This window comes from Protopterus annectens, chromosome 2.part1 (genome assembly GCF_019279795.1).
Source record: "Protopterus annectens isolate FY-2018-M chromosome 2.part1, PAN1.0, whole genome shotgun sequence".
NCBI classification, from domain to species: Eukaryota; Metazoa; Chordata; order Ceratodontiformes; family Protopteridae; genus Protopterus; species Protopterus annectens.
Genome location: NC_056729.1, coordinates 360,160,352 through 360,178,305, shown reverse-complemented (window position 1 = coordinate 360,178,305; position 17,954 = coordinate 360,160,352). Strand labels below are relative to the sequence as shown.

The following is a 17,954-nucleotide window of genomic DNA, read 5'->3' as shown; positions in this document are numbered from 1 at the left end:
CAGCTAGCCCCTTGATGAAAAAGGGTAGTTAATAACTCCAAAACCGACGTGAGAGGCGCCGTGAAAGGATCCAAGTGATGGTGCTCCGCCCAGATGGAGAAACATTTCCACTTGCTTCGGTAAACTCTTCTGGTGGAAGGTTTATGTGCTGCTACTAGGATGGCTTTGACTGGTGAGGAGATTCCGGGAGTCCTAATCAGGAGTGGAACTGGAGCAACTAAGCCGTCAGCTTGATGTTGACCAGGTTGGGGGCCGGGAGACCCAGAGGGTGGGTAATGAGATCCGGGAGTGGATTCAGAATCCATGGTGGATGAATTAGGTGAGACCACAGGTACGGGAACCATGTTTGACGAGGCCAGAATGGGACAATGAGGATCATTTTGCTCCCCAGCCGACTGGCTTTCTGTAGGAGTTTCAGCATCATGGGCAAAGGAGGATAAGCGTAAAGGAGACCGGGAGGCCAAGCATGTACTAGAGAGTCTCTCGGGGACTCCCCCTGAGGGGGGATTAGAGCGAAGTAACTGTTGCATTTGGTATTTGAAGGAGAGGCAAAAGATCGCAACAGGGTTGCCCCCATAGGGCAAATATTTGTTTCGCTACTAGAGGATTGAGAGACCATTCATACGGAGTCAGAATCGAACGACTGAGCCTGTCTGCTAGGATGTTGGACCGTCCCGGAATGTGCATTGCAATAAGAAAGTGGTTGGTGGAAATCGCCCATTTCCACACTCTCATGGCCTCGCGACAAAGGGGATAAGACCTGGTTCCCCCCTGTTTGTTGATGTACCAGACAACTGACATGTTGTCCGTTTGTACTGCAATTGTCCCAATCGGTAGAAGGCTGTGAAGTGCCTGCAACATCAAAAGCACCGCCCTCATCTCTAGGACATTGATATGCAAAGAGGTCTCTGTGTCGTTCCACATGCCTTGGACCGTTCTGCCTGAATAGTGCCCCCCCACCCCAGACGAGAGGCGTCCGTGGTCACTGTGGCGACGGGGGAAGGCATCGATAATGGTCGTCCCTTGTGGAGACTCGGGGACCGGAGCCACCACATGAGCGACGTTCTGCAAGCCCTGCTTAGGGGAATAGGATGGGACAGGGGGTTGCGAGACAAGGACCATTGTACTTGGAGGGTCCATTGCAGTACCCTCATATTTAGGCGGGCTAGGGGAAGTAGAGGAATAGCTGCCGCCATGGACCCTAGAGCCCTCAGGATCAATTCCGCAGGTGGAGCAGGAAGAATGAGAATGCCTTGACATGCAACCTCAGGTTCTGAAGCCGATTGGGAGTTAAGAAGGCAATCATTATCCTGGAATCCAATCTCGCCCCTATAAAATCTATCACCTGTGAGGGGACTAGAGAAGATTTGGTCATGTTGATAGTTAACCCTAGACGTGGAGCAAGGTCGAGGAAGTACTCCCTGCCCGAACGGAGCAGATGCCTTGTTGGGGTGATGAGGAGCCAGTCATCCAGGTACGGAAAGACCTGAATTCCCTGAAGCCTCAGGTGGGCCGCTATGACCGCCAAGACTTTGGTGAACACCCTGGGGGCTGAGGTGAGACCGAAGGGAAGGGCCCTGAATTGAAAGTGACTGGCTCCCAGCCGGAAGCGGAGGAACCTCCTGGAGCGTCTGTCCACTAGAATGTGGTAGTATGCATCCTTGAGGTCTATAGAGCTCATCCAATCGTTCTCCCGTAATAGGGGGAGAATAGATTTTAAGGTGACCATTCGGAACTTTTCTTTGGGTACTGCCAAGTTCAGGAGAGAGAGATCGCTTATGGTGCTTCTCCTTCCTTTTGGTTTTTCCGGCCTCCCTCTCCTCTGGAGCCAAAACGGGAGGTTGAGTCCCGACCGGAGGAAGGGAGGCAGGGGTGGCTACCACCAAGGGCTGGGTAGTGGCCACCGAAGAACCGGAGGCCAGAGCAGAGTCCGGGAGCAAAAGGCCCGCCAGAATCAGCTTCGACCTCCGGTCTTAAGTGCCCTGGGGTTGAACACTGCACAAATCGTGCATCCCGAGGAGAGGTGTTCAACCCTGCACTAACTTGCAGTGCCATCCGCCTGTGAAAGCTTATGGCGACACTCGGTGCATTTTGAAAAGATGTCTTTAGGGGCCTCCGACATGTTGAAGGGAAAAACACACTCACTAGTCCCCTACACACACCACAAACATACACTACGAACCAGCGAGGGTAGGGAGGAAAATTTTTACAAAAAAAGATATGTAAGAGGGAAACTAAAACTCACACAATCACATAAGAAAGTACAAAAACATTCTAAGTTTTTTCTCACAAAACCTTTGAAATTGCCAGGAGCTCAAAATCCAGCTTATAGGCTTGAAGCGCAGCAAACTAGATCTGAGGTCAGTTAGGGTTGGCAGGGGATTATGGGTAAAGGGAGGAGCTAGGAGCTCAGATCTATGCTGTGGTAAAAGTTGCCGGCTCGGATCCCAGATCGGATCTGTATCCCAAAGGTTGCTGACAAATGAAGTTCCTACTTCAGATAACATTTTACCCCCCCCTTCATTACGTAAACCCTTTCATCTAAGCACTTTAAGACTTCCGCAGAGCATCTACTAAAAAGGACATCCTTCTTGAAGGGGGCACAGAGAATCTTGGACCTAACATCTTTAGGGAAACTCGGGAGCCTAAGCCAGACATATCTACACGTTACTGATCTTGTGGTCGTAGGTCTAGAAACAGAATCAACTGCATCACAGGAACACTTGAAGGTGTGCTTTGAGACCTGAGGTGCAGATGAAAGCATACTGGACATAAAGAATTTGGAATGTGAGGTAGGCAGGTTAGATACTTGTGAAATATCTGTAAACATACCAAGGAGGTATTTGGCCATATGTGTTTGTCACTTAATAGCTCTGCACACCAGGGTTGAGGAAGTATAGACCTTTTTGTCAGACTTATCAAATGTCCAGTGAATCTTTTCACTGGAATGGGGATGGATAAGGTCTAAAACTTGGCTGCCCCACCCTTATCCATAGAAATGGCAGCATAAACTGCAAATGGATTTATAAAAATGTATTTGTGGGACTTGGGCACCTTACATAGCCTACTAGACTTCTTGGGAAAAGTTGGATGAGCATCAGGAGTTCAACATGCAGCGGTGAAAAGAATCTTCCAAAAGCCCCCAGAACTGGTGGTATTTCCAGTGGTTTGGGAGAATCAACATTAAGAAAATCATAATACCTCTGAGCTTCTGAAATAATTTTTCCCCTGCCATTAAAACGGAGCCTTCATTTTTCATAATGGTATCTGAAAATGATATCTCCTCAACTTCAGAATCAGTGGAGATGATTTCCCTCAGATTCTGATTCATGAGGTACTGGAGAGGAAACCAGAGACACACAATCTAACCTTTCCTCTAATGAGGCTGAAAGAAAATCTTCCTCATAAGAAAGGGATGTTCCTACCTTAGAACAAGGGGGAACTGGTGTTGAGGAAGGTATAGACTGAAATGCTCTGAAGAGCCCTTTTATAAATTTGTACCACTCTTTTGGTGACCTCGGCACTGGTAGGAGTGGAAGGGGGAGGTGTTTAGTCTTTTGAGATTTCTTCCTGGGAGTATCCAGTTTGATCATTCGGGACATATCGGACATTGGGATCTCTATGAGGGAGCCTGTTACTTCCTCTCATAATAACATATGAGGCATACCATTCAGCCCTTCAGACAAAAGAAGACTATATTCTCCCTTCTTGGCAAGTGTCTGATGTTGGGTCTTAGTGGAAGCACTGTATTCCTAACAGACAGCACCTTCAGACTGACAGTCTGGGTGCTCTGTGTTGGGTACTGTGGATTATTTGGTCTAGACCAGAAAAATGAGGTCAAAGGAAAGGCTCCTTCAGTATCCTCTTTAGTGGTTTCCTTCCTTTTCACAGCTGAAAGGGATCAGATGAAGAGGAGTAAGTAGCCCTGGAAGACTGAGTGAGGGCTTTAAAATGTTGTTTTCTAAAAAAAAAAAAAAATAAGGCTATTAAACTCACTGTGAACAGTCTTAGAGGTAAAATTAACATCACATGAATGGACTTTGTGTGATTTCTCAGACAAAATACACAAGCTGTGTGGGAATCCTTGTATGAATTTTGCCAACTACACAGGTATTTTCTCCTTCTGCTAGATAGAAAAAAAAATTACCATAACCTTAATCAAAAAATAAAGGAAAGTCCCAAAGAGATACTTGTCTGACAGAAAGTGGATATACAAGCCAAATGCCAAACTGGAAGTTGTAGTGCAGGAGAAACATCGGACTGAACTCTTCAACAGCAAGAAAATTCAGACTTTTGGCACCTGTATCTCCCCTTATAAACCAGTACACTCATGATATAGGGAGCACAAAGAAAGCACCCAAAGGCTTTTATGTACTGGTCAAACACCCGATAGCTTTATGATACCACAACAATGACTGAATGATGAACATTTTACCTTAATTCTCTAAGAGAAGGTGTACTCTGTTTAGTTTCAGCCTCACTAAACCATTTCCTTTCTCATTGAAGGAGGCTCTGATCACCCCCAGTCCTTAAGAAATCATCTTTGGATGCGAACTTTCTAGAGAATTATCATCCTGTTTCTAACTTTCCTTTTACTGGAAAAGTTATTCAGAAAGTGGCCTACCCGGAGAAGAATTCTCATCTAATGTTATATGGTTAGTTAGACCACGGCTGGCTCAATTCACACCTATGCAGAGTAAGAAGGTGACACATTCAAATGGTTAAAGACCTCCTGATGGTAAGGGATCACAGAAAATAGTTAATCTTGTTCTTTCCTGATCTCAGCATATTTTGATATTGTATTATGGGATCCTGCTTGAACTCTGAAAATATTATGTGGACTAAATAGTACAGCCCTTGATTTATTAGTAGCTCATCTTCAAGGTGATGTGGTGTCTAGGTCAAATTCCACAGGCTCCTATGCACTGGACCATGGTGTACTCTAAGATCAAATTTGGTTCCTTATTACTCACAGGATATATGTTACTGGTAAAAGAGTTCACTATACATAAATCAACTCTACCCCTTTTTTTCTCTGGAAGATGTTCCTAATTTTTATCCATGGAAGACTGGCAGGATTCTATCCCTGAGGGAATGACATTTAATTAACTGAAGCCCAACCCAGCTAACACCAGGGCAATGCTGATTCACGCTACTGTCCATCCATACATACATTACTCCCCTGCTCTACCCATGGATTACTAATAGACAGAATCAGCTGGAATTTGTTTCTCGCACTGGCAACCAGGGGTTACTCTTGATGAAGGTCTGACAGTGAAGAACCAGGTGCTGACTGCTGTCTAGACATATTATTTCAACCTGATGAATAGATATGAAGTAAAATGCTGTAAGCCAACTTCAGACATTGGGATGGTGGTAAATGTACTGGCATCTTGATTATTTACAATGCTCATTACCTTAGGCTTTCAGATGATGACTTTGCCCATCTGCATATTCTGTGGTTAGGTTGACTGGCATTTACCAGAAAGGCTCATCCAGACTCTGCTACACTTTGCTGTGAAGGAAAGGTTAGTTTGCTGTTATTTTTTGTATTTCTGTATTGCCTTTCTATATTTTGAATACTGTAGTTTGTTTTCTTTATCTTGTGTTTTGCTTGCATTCTGTTCTAACAGCATATTAAAACTTCAAAAGAGACCACAGCTCTCTCTGTTCTGAGTCAGGCAGAATTTTTCCCTCCCACCCATTTAAGTTGTCTTGTTAAATACCACTGTCTTTCTAGTTGCCCGCCTCTTATGTTAATCTGACCATATATCTAATTTCTCTCTACTTTCACTGGCTTATGTGAGTAATCACAAAACCATCACTTTTGAAATCCCACCCCTTCAATTATTTAAATTTATTGGCCATCCTACAGTATTTCATAGCACCAAAATACAAAAGTAACCACCCTTTTCAGTCCATCTTACTGTTTTAAAAATAGTAACTCTCCACTAAACCTTAACTTTTTAAACAGGTAAAACTCAAGTTACCTACTTTCATATCTAACTTCTCTAGTGCACACTGCAGAGTGCATTCTTTTCAATCTTACCTTTAAGCATCCCTGTTACTAGCACTTTCTCTAATACCTAAAAAGATCATCTCTACTTGACTCCAAGTAGACTTTTCTCTATCTGTTAAACCTAGCACTTGCTCCTATAGTACTTATTACCTTGATACGGCACTCTTATAGATAGCACCCCAAAAGGCAAACCCCCATTTCTCGGTCACCCACGTCCCCCGGAATCTCTTTTAAAGTTTTTTTGTCTAGTCCTTCTAGCATGTCGAGGAATCAGTTGCTAGTGTCCTCTCCTGCTCAGCTGGTGAACCTGGGAATATTGAGGCAATGTTACAATTGCCTCATGTACACAGACAACCCTCTCCTCCTCCCACAAAACACAAATACATGCGAGAGATGCAACTATACGGCCAAACTGGAGGCTGAGCTCTCTCAACATAGGACTGGCAAGACCAGTCAGGAGGAGAAGGTTACCACACACACTATAGACCCAGTCTCACATAGTACCATCACAACCTCAAATCATACACATAAACACACAAAGACATACTCGGCTCTGATCAAAAATCTACCAAAACAGCAGAGGCCACCAAAGCAGACACCCAAACAACCACCACCTCAGAACACAACACCTGCAACACATAGACCTCACAGTCAGAGTGTCAAACAGTCACAGCCCTTAAGGCCAAACACAATGCCAGACACACTAGTCATTGGTGACTCCATAGTCAGACACACTGACGCCCCGCTCACCAGACTGAGTAAGGAGAAGGTCACAGTAAGCTGCCTGTCGGGTGCTAGAATCCGCCACATAACGCAAGCACTCAGGTCTCTCAACAGCAGGTACAAATACGACTCAGTCATTGTCCACGCTGGTGTAAACGACCTGAGACGTACCTCCTTGGACTACATGAAAAGAGACATTGAGGAGCTCTCTGATTATGTAGCCCAGGCAGGTATGACCCTGACCTTGAGCAGTATCCTACCTTCACCAAGAATGATGCCACAATACAGAGATAAGATGATCAGCTTTAACAATTGGCTTAAACTCTGGTGTCATTCAAAGGGGATCCAATGTCTGTCTGCCTGGGATGACATGCTGGACAAGCCACGCTGCTTAAGGGACGGCTTGCACCTGTCACCCTGGGATTCGGATGTTGGCAAAGGCTCTTGCCACCCCATAGTGCCTTTTTAGGCAAGGCTCAAATTCTAAACCTACCACCCTAGAACACAAAAAAAGGAAAAACTAAGGGTAATGCTGCTCAATGCCAGAAGTCTAAATCTCAAAATGCACGCACTCGAGGCCCTTCTCAGTATGGAGAACATCGATGTCTGTGCAGTGACAGAAACCTGGTTCAAGGCTCCTGAGAGCACCCCAGCACTATCAGGTTTTACCTCTTATCATGCGTTCCGCCCCAAAATCCGGACAATACCAAGAAAGGAGGGGGTATCCATATTCATCAAAGACACCCACACCTCAAGACTGGTGGCAACGCACGATGCATCGGAGACCATCCAGGTGCAATTAACCATAGGCAAGACTGCTCTACAAATTGTAGCATGTTACAGGCCACCCTCACAAACTCAGGAACCTCACATGGCCTTCCTGAAAACACTAGAGGGGATAAATGTATCACCAAACACCATCATACTAGGTGACTTCAATTACCCTAATATAGACTGGGAACACTACTCAAGCCCGAACACCCTAGCCCAAAAGTTCCTGGAATTCATAAACTCAAATGCCATGGAACAACTAGTCACCATCCCCACAAGAGGAGAAAACATACTTGATCTCATCATCACGAACATGGGAGCACAATGTTCAACACCAGAAGTATACCCCTCACTGGTGAGATCAGATCACAAACTAATCTCGCTGGAGGTCCTCATCCCACCCCCACCTGAAATAAAAAGACCACAGTAAAGAACTTCTCGAAGCCGACTTCACACTTCTAAAGACTAGTGTGGTCTCCTTTAAGGCCCCGAGCCGGCAGAAAACAGTACTCAAGCCGCTGAATCACTTACAAATGCCTTCTACCAGCACCTGCAGGACTGCATGGATAAGGCAATCCCAAGCAAAACAAAGACTCTTTGTACCAAAGGCAAGCGTCCAGTCTGGTGGACCCCAGCCATAAACAAACTCTACAACAAAAGGAGGAAGCTACTACAAGATAGAGCAAAATCCTTAAAAGGTAAGACACCCTTGATCACTATAAGTAAAAACTAAGAGCTCTCATAAAATCATCCAAAGCAAATTTTGAGAGAAAAATAGCTAAAGACTCAAAAGACAATCATAAGGCCTTCTTTAGCTATGTTAGAAACCTGGGAGGAAACTCCCAGATATGCTCAGAACTAGTTCAAAATGATGTGAAGATTACTGATCCTACAGACATTGCCAACATACTGGCTGACAGGTTCAGTGCAAACTTCTCCCCTCCCCAAAAGGAGAGATATCTATACCAAGCGATTGCAGCCCCCAAACATCTCCAACGCCCAAGTGAGAACTGCTCTCTCCAAAGCAAAAACACAGCATCCATGGGACCTGATGGTGTCCCCGGCTGTGTGCTCCACGAACTCAACGAGGAATTAAACCCACAGCTAGGACAGCTGTTTAATCATAGTCTTACCTCTGGATACGCACCCAGGAGTGGCGCACTGCAACTGTGGTCCCACTTCACAAAGGCGGTGCCTCCACCGACCCTGGAAATTACCGCCCATTAGCTTGACAAGCCTTATCTGCAAAGCCATGGAGAGGATCATAATGGACCTCATAAATAAAGACATAGGGAATTTGCAGACTTTGGATCCATCCCAGTTTGGCTTTGTCAAAGGCAGATCATGCCTTCTAAACTTGGTTGACTTTTTCAAACAGTCACCAAAGCCATTGATGAGGGAAAGGCAGTCCATACAGCCTACCTCGATCTGGCGAAGGCCTTCGATACAATACCCCACTCGGGTATCATTGAAAAACTCATCAGCTTAAATGTTAACCCATACATCACAAGATGGGTTGCAAACTGGCTGAGTGACAGAACCCACAGGGTCAGAGTTGCTGGCGCCATGTCAGACTCAAAGCCTGTCACAAGTGGTGTACCACAGGGCTCAGTCCTGGGCCCACTCTTGTTTGGCATCTACTTTTCCAAGTACTAGCAAACACAGGAGGGTTATGGCTGACAAAGTTTGCAGATGACTGCAAACTGGGTGCCATAGTAGAAAACACATCTGACACAGATATCCTTCAGAAGGGTCTCACAGAAACGGATAACTGGTGCCAGAGCCATGGCCTAAAGTTAAATGCCAAAAATGCATAGTCATACCCTTCGAAAAACAAGGTTACCCCTAGCTACCAAATAGGTGGCAATCCACTGAGCACAGAAGAAGTTATCAGGGACCTGGGGACCCAGGTTGATAGTAGTCTGTCATTCGACACCCATGTAGCTAAAGTAGTTAGGAAGACCTTCTACATTGCCCACCTTATCATGAAGGGATTCTCATCTAGATCAAGGGAGGTCATAGTCTCCCTATACTCATCACTCATCAGACCAATGATTGAGTACAATGCCCCATTCGAATGTATCTGACCCGACACTTGCAGCAGCTGGAGAGGCCACAAAGTTCCTCACCAAAAGGATAAAGGGTCTCAAACATCTGTCCTATGCTGCCCGACTGAAAGAACTCCAGCTCTATTCAGTCGCCACGCTTGCTCAGAGGTGACCTTTGCCTAACATACAAGGCCATGTCAAACCCAGATTTGATGAATATGCTTCACCTCAAAAATCTAGATCTGTCAGAGTCACAAGGGCGGAGACTTAAACCTCGACACGGCTATTAATAGGACGTGCTGGAGGGATAGATTCATCACCCAAAGACTCCCTATGCTGTGGAATAAAATCCCGGTATATGTGAGGCAGAGCACCTCGCTGGCCTTGTTCAAGATAAATCTTGACCAATGGATGGGAGATCGCAGATATACCCCAGGGATTACCTCAGTGTCACTGCTCAACAGAGGCACAGCAAAATAATGGGTATAGTTCCCCATACTAAAGGGGTGGCGTAAGCCACAAAACTATGGGCTAGGCTTGTAAATGCCCTCGGGCAGATAGCCTAGTATGAACCTATGAACCTATTACATTAACGCTTAAAAAAGACTGGCATGCTTAGAATGTGTCATATTACACCTGTGCTGGAGTGTTTAAGATTCTCTACCTCACCTAGAGCTGTAGCTGGTTCATCTGGTGCTGCTCCATGATCTGGCACCCTGCAAAACAAAGTTGATTAAAAAAAAAAAATCTGTACTTTGATCTGGTGCACTTCCTCCTCCCTTCTCTCCAGTGTGGAGCTCCAAGTCCATTCATGGCCTCAGCTGACATCACAGCAGAAAAAAAAAGGTCCACACTCTTATCTGGCACTCCTCCTTCCTTCTCTCCACTGATGTGAGAGCAAAAAATAGAAAAAAAGGTCTGTACTCTGATCTGGCAACACTTACCTTCTCTCTAATGAGGAACATCAGGTCCACTTATGCCCTCACGTTAATGTAAAGTAAAACATAACAGAAAATGGTCCATACTTTGATCAGATCTGCTAACTGCACTGACGAACACCATGTGCTCAAGGTGGTTGCCTTCTTTGCCCCATTCTAGCTAGGTTTCTGATATCACCTGCCATAGTCTATAGCCCTACAAATTAGATTAGGTCATCAGATGTATGGCTGCTCACTGTTTAGAAGGCCTGGCTTGAAACATCCGGCAGAATTTTGTTTTCATGTCTTGCCCTAGTCCTTTCTAAACAGCCAGTTTTCTAGATTTAAGTGAGGGAAATGGAGTTGTCCTTTAGGAGGTCCCCAAGATTCCATCTTTTTCCAAGAATCTACTGTAAACTTTGTTTGGCAGTGCAGAGGATTTAAGACCATCAGCTGTTAATGAGCTACTTTCTGTAGTTCATGGTTTGATTCCCTCAGTCTCCATTTGCCTCCTGTGCGACTTTGTGCAAATCACTTAGCCAGACAGTGCTCCCGGGTCATCCCCTGAAAAGGAAAATTACATACTTGTATCCAGGTGGGGTTACCCAGTTAACAAAAACACTGGCAAGGGAATTTATGCTGATTTTAGAATTTTGAATTTTTCATTTAGGGTTCAGTTAAATTTTAAATTTGTCACTAAAGACCAATTTTAAATTACTTTACGGATGATTTTAATTTAACCACTTAAAATTTGTCTAAGTTTAGTATTAAGCATTATTTACTAAATAAACAAATACACCCAAGGTACAATACTGATTAAAAAAAATCACAGAACTTCTACAAAGAAATTAATGTGATTACATTAAAATCACAATAATCATGCTCATCAAAAATGAAAAAAAAATCATGTTACAGTAGCAATGTGGCTTAATAAAAAGTAAATGTGTTTTTATAGGGGCAGGTCCTTTATACTCCCCACACTCCTATGATTCTAAACATAAAAACTTCAAGGTCACTCAGCCTTGGAGAAATGAAATTTTCCCTTAACTCCAAGGATCAGCAACCTCACATTTAGTGGAGTGCCCAATTTTGGTGTTACTTCTTTACATTTACTTATGTACATGCATATAAGTCTTGACTGCCAGGATATCCATCTAGGTACCAAGTCCATTTTCAGAGGAGGCCCAGGAAGAAAAGTTCCAATATAAAATCAGTACAATAAACACAACCAAACTGGAATTAAAAAAAAATTTTTTTTGCTTTAACACTAATTAAACTGAATGTCAGGCAAGTCCATAAAACAATTCTGCAGGTAAACAGTGCAATGCAAAATAACAGTAAGTACATCATGGGTAAATATAGCCTAGCTAATTGATGCGTCACGTAAAACATGAGTTAGCAGCATATCTGCCAAATTAAATGGCAAACATACATGGTAATGGCAACATTTCAATGTTGTATGAATAGAAAGGGAGAATAATAAAATATGAACCAAAACTACTGTGAGTTACTGTATGTTGGCTAAGGGTATGCTGCAACAGAAGTGTTTAGACTAAAGCAAGATTTTGTGGAGCAACCATGTAGTTTTGTAGAATGTAAATGTTTACGATTATGTTACGCAGAAAAATGTGACAGCAGGAAAACTGTTATAAAAGTGCACAAAGCTATATAAACAAGTCTGATCAACTTGTTATTGCAAATGAATGCATACCTTTATAATACACAATCACCGATATATAATGCATCAGGATTGGGCATATTAGGTGAGTACGTTTCAACAACTATTGGTTTATAAAGCAACACTGTAGTTGTTTCTTGAATGTTTGTACGTCAGACAGGACATATTTGTGTACATCTAAGCTCCTGACATGACTAACATGCTGCTGAAATAACTACATGCTTCCTCTAAAACTACATGAATTCTGACTGCTTAGAATTTTCCAGGCCCCAAGTAAACATACTTATTCCCTGAAACAATGTATATACGCATCTAGCAAGTACATTCTGCTTCTCCAGCAAAAGGACACAATTCTTTGAAAGGGACACCTACAGAATCAGAATTACACAATGCAGATTATGATTTATAACACGCTATTCCTGAACTTGAGCTACATGGCACACTATTGCAAAGACAACTTTGACAGCTGCAAAGTTTACAGCATCATATACACATTTCTCTTTAAGAATGCTCATGAATAGTGTGTTCCACATATAGAATTACCTCCAGCATATTGTAGATGATGTATAGCTTGATGACAGACTGACCCCTGATCAGGTGGTACATCATAGAGTAGTCCACGTAGTGCATCATGAAATAGCAGATGACCATTATAACCCCTTTAAGTACATCACATACCTGAGCAGGCTGCAGCAATCGTCTGACACTGAAACAAAACATACAATCAAAATAAAATACTTATGGATGTACCAAGTCATTAGTTCTGAAAGGGCTGGGATGTGATCCAATTTCACATGACAATCTAGGAATTAGTTCTTACCTATGGACACAGCAGCTCATCCATTATGGACTGGATGGTTAAGCACACCATTTAACATTTGTGTGGACATGCACATGTAATATTCAACTTAATTTGGAACAGCATTATTTTGTACAAACCTATGACAACTATGTGCTCGAACTTCAAACTATTTTTGTCAGTCTGCATAACAAATGTACAAATGCTTTAAGCAAGATATAGACCATTAAGCAAAACTTATCAACATCACATACAGAAGCAAACAGGCATATAAGGGAAATAAAAAAAAATGTTTTAGCAGCAGCAGTGTCTTAGTGGCAAGCTCCCAGTCTCACATCTCCTGGCATAAAGGTTCAATAATGACGTCTGGTTGTTGTCTGCCTTCCCACAGCTGCAAGAGTTCTCTCTAAATACTACTGCTTTCTAGAGTGAGTGTGTGTGTGTGTGTGTGTGTGTGTGTGTGTGTGTGTGTGTGTGTGTGTGTGTGTGTGTGTGTGTGTGTGTGTGTGTGATTTTTGGTCTGTACTTCAAAATTGTGTTTTTCTAGCAAATCAGTGGCTAATTATTGAGGACTGAAGTCAGAAATTAATGGCAGCCATTTTAGCTTTAGACTTATTATCCTACAGAAAATTCACAACGATGCAAAACTTATTTATCAACTTTCTAAGTTTTTAAGAGTAATATTTAAAAAGTATCCCTAGTTTTGGGCCTTTGTCCCCTACCATTATTTTTGGCTTTGTCCAGACTTCTTGCTCTAACATGTTGAGAGGTATGGGGGGTATAAGAGGGAGATGTGTGTGTGTGTGTGTGTGTGTGTGTGTGTGTGTGTGTGTGTGTGTGTGTGTGTGTGTGTGTGTGTGTGTAAGACGTAGGTAGGTCTCTGTGTGTTTAAGAGTGAGGTAAGGGTGTGTGTGTGTGTGTGTGTGTGTAAGACATAGGTAGGTCTCTGCATTTAAGAGAGAGGTAAGGGTGTATGTATGTGTGTGTGTGTGTGTGTGTGTGTGTGTGTGTGTGTGTAACTAAAAGGGGGGTAAGAGTGTGTGTATGTGTGTAAGAGGGAGGTAGGGTGTGTGTATGTGAGTGTAAGAGGGAGGGGTGTGTGTGAGTATATAATAAAGATAAAAGATGGAGGTGGGTGTGTGTGTGTGTGTGTGTGTGTGTGTGTGTGTGTGTGTGTGTGTGTGTGTGTGTGTGTGTGTGTGTGTGTGTGTGTGTGTGCATGTAGGAGGCAAGTGGTTGGCATACCCTTCTAGTGTCCAGGTTTTTACAGAATGATCAGACGTTTGCCCCATATTTTTGTCTGTTCCACATAAGTACTGAAGTTGCTAAATAATTACAGATTTGAGTTTTAGACTTCATATCCTTTAGAAGAATGCATACCAACACAAAACTGGTTATTCTAGCAATTTTCTAAGGTCATGACAGCAATAGCTATAATATAGCATTATTTATTTTAGGCTTTCTCCAGATTTCTTGCATTAAGAGGTTGAGGTGTGTGTGTGAAATACCCTAGTTAGGGTTAGCAGGTGGTTAGTAATTTTGCTGAGGCTCAAACATTGTACCTTAGCTACAGGAAACAAGAGCCTGAATCCTCCACCACAACTACCAGGCTGCATTTTTCAAGGAACTGTGCTTCAAGTGCATTTTCAAGGAACTGTGAGCTTCAAGGGAAGAGAAGTTTACTGCTGCACATGCAAATTCTTACAATGTGCAACTGTTTTGTTTAGCAAATAGTATCACTATTGTGGCGTGGAATTTGACTGCAATATTTGTCGCCAACAGGTAGCATACTTGCTTTATGATGCAGAAGGCTATGTGTTCTACTCCCACAACATGTAGATAAGACTGCTGTTACTTTGTTGTACTTTAAAAGGGGTGAGCGTGCTGCTGTCCTCCTTTGGATGAGATGCCTAGTAACTATGAACCTGTTTTCAAGTTTGCCATCCATTCCTTATTGCAATATTACCAGTTTACCATTTTTTAATGCAACATAGGCAATTTATTCTTCAAGGGCAACAGGCACTGATTTTGTAAATGAAACACTTAAATATAAAGAGGTTGCTACTGGCAAACAACTTCATTAGTTACAGAGCTCTTTAATGTGGAATTATTCAGATGACTTACTTCTGCAGAGAATGTGCATACTGACTGATATTGCAGACTGTAACAACAGAAGTTTGAGTGGCTTTTCATAGTTAAAATGTTCTGAACTAGGCAGTTCTGTCATTATTGGTTCATTTTTTTATTGCTTACTGGAAAAATGTTCAAAACTAAATTTATTCATTATTTATTTATTTATTTATTGCATTTGTTTACTGGGAAAGTCCACTGGGCCAGAGATGAGCTTATTTTCAGTGGAGGCCCCGGGAGAAAAGCTCCACATGTAATTACATAAAAGAACATATAATACAGAATATATCACGCAGTGGTACTACATTAGATAAGTGAATAAGAGCATGCAATAATATAGCATGAATTACAATACAATAGCGAGGTGATAACATTGTATAACATGGTGACATTGGTAGAAAATTGTTAAAATCATGGTAGAAGTATAGAAATAGAAGGTGTGGATGGCAGGTAAGGTTGTTAGATGAGAGAGAAGATTGTATAAAGGAAAAGGAGGCAGAAGGCTTAGAGTAGAGATGGCACTGGCTAGTGTCAGCAGAAGCAGCAGGTGTAAAGGAGGGAAGTGAAAGAAAGTCTAGGTGTAGAGATGGGCTAAGATGGTTTAGGAGAGGGGGTCAGGTAATGGAATTGTGATTAAGGGTACAGGTGCATATCCAATGTGAGGAGTGGTGAAGTTTAAGGGAGTTTTTAAAAGCAGTGGAGCTACTGATGGTTCTTACTGAAGGAAGGAGTTTATTCCAAAGCTTGGAGACAGTGAAAGAGCAACGCATTTGACCAGCTGAGAGCTTAGGTTTATCAGAATTTAGCAGCATTTTGTTTTCTGACCTTAAGTGTCGATTTGGATGGTAGATGGTTAAGCTGTCAGTTAGGGCTGGGCAGATTTCTGGGAAGTAAAATGATTTTATAGGCAGTAGTAAGTTGTAGGTATGTGAGGTAATGGGGAGGTTCCAACCAATTAAGTTGTTGTAGTGTGGAACAGTGGTGAGAGGAGAATTTAGCATTTGTAGCACATTTGGCAACTTTATTGTAGCATGTATTGACTTTAGTTTTTAGGGAGGACTGAATATTGGTTAGGAAGGGGGCACCGTATAAGAGTGTAGGGAGCAGGAATGAGGAGGCAAGAGCTTTTTTTGCAGAGAAGGTGAGAAAGTAATTGTGCCTATAGAGGGCACCTAGCTTTTGATGGGTTTTTTTGATGTTATTCTGGATATGAAGGTCAAAAGTTAAGTTATTGTCAATGATGACACCAAGCTGTTTGGTACTGGGAACAACTGAAAAGTCAAACTTATTAACTGGGCTAGAATTTTTTGGGGGTAAATATTATCAGGTTGGTTTTGTTGAGGTTAAGGGCAAGATGATTCTGTGACATACAGGATTCAGTTGAGGTAAAAGCCTCTTGGGTAAGGTGCTGCAATGTAGAGGCAGATTTGGAAGAGCAGATAATGGTAGAATCGTCAGCATGTTAGATTACAGTACTGTGGGTAAGAATTTTATGAAAGTCATTGATGAATATACTAAATAAAAGGGGACCCAGTATGGAACCCTGGGGGACTCCTGTGCAGGTGCTGTCGAAAGGAGAGGAGCAGCGTTGCCATATGGTAGCTTGTTGCCTATTACTGAGATAGCTGGAAAACCACTGAAGGGTGGAGGGAGAGGTACCAAGGTTAGAGAGTTTAGTAAGCAGAAGGGAGTGGGAAACTGTGACAAATGCCTTTGATAGATCCAGGAAGAGTGCGGAGACTATGGATCCATCATCCCTGGCTTTATTAACAGTGTCCAGGAAGGAAATGAGAGCAGTGTTAGTGCTATGTCCTGGCCTAAAGCCATGTTGAGTGGAGGAAAGGAGATGGTTTTTAGTCATGTGGCTAAAGAGTTGAGTGTGAATGCACTTCTTTAGTATTTTTGAGATGGGAGACAGAATAGCAATGGGCCAAAAGTTGGGAATATCAGAGTTGTTGCCACCTTTATGAAGTGGTAGAAAATATGCTTTTTTCCAGATATCAGGTATGCAGGATTCCTGAATGGACCTGTTAAGGAGGATACTGATGGGGTATGCAATCGAGGAGGCAGATAGCTGTAAGAATTCTGCAGGTAGGTTATCTGGGTCATTGGTGCATGGTTTTAGTTTGTGAAGGAGCTTTTGTATGGTGGAGGTAGGTATGGGGGGCAGTAAGAAAGTTGGTAATGAAAGTGATATGGCAAGTGGTGTGGTAGGGTAGTGTTGATGGATGGGAAGGTGGTAGTAAGTTTAACAATACTATCGATGAAATAAGAATTAGAGAGAGAGAGGCTAATTCAGTGGGTGTTTTTTCTGCAACAGAGCATGGGGTTGTGGATTGTTCCAGGATGGAGTAAGAAGTTGATTGTTCCCCAGAATTTCTTGGGGTTGTGATTATGTTGGTTTTGGAGGCTTTGGAAGAAATCTTTTTTGTTTTTGAGAACTAAACGTTTGGCCTGGTTGCAAAGTTGTTTGTATTGGATGAGGGTAACAGGAGTTTTGTTTTTTAGTCAGGCTTTCCAGGCTTTATCCCTAGAGGACATAATTTGCTTTGTTGGCTTAGTGAGCCATTTGGCATGTTTTGTCTTGACTCTTTTTAACCGAAGAGGGGCAAGAGAGTTCAGGATAGTCAGAAATGTAGTATTGAAAAATTCTACAGCATCATTAAGAGGGAGAGATTTTAATGGATTCCAGTTAGTATTTTGAAAAGCTTCATTAAGAATAGTTGGGGAGAATTGGGACAAATTCCGGGTGTATCTATACTGGTGTTTGTTAGGTAGGGTGGTAGGCTTATTTTGGAGAGTGGTCACTTATACTGTCTGCAAGAGTACCAAAGGAGGATAATTTATCAGGGTCGGAAACCATGATCCA

General features: G+C 42.7%; 1 protein-coding gene across 2 annotated transcripts in view; it reads right to left on the bottom strand.

Moving 5' to 3' along the window:
• TAPT1 (transmembrane anterior posterior transformation 1) overlaps positions 1-17,954 on the bottom strand; it is a 1,296,801-nt gene that overhangs the window by 717,341 nt on the left and 561,506 nt on the right. For both annotated transcript variants that reach the window (XM_044062200.1, XM_044062199.1), the window contains exon 4: positions 12,700-12,862. In XM_044062200.1, the coding sequence (XP_043918135.1) occupies positions 12,700-12,862 (163 nt within the window). The remainder of the gene's footprint in view (positions 1-12,699; positions 12,863-17,954) is intronic.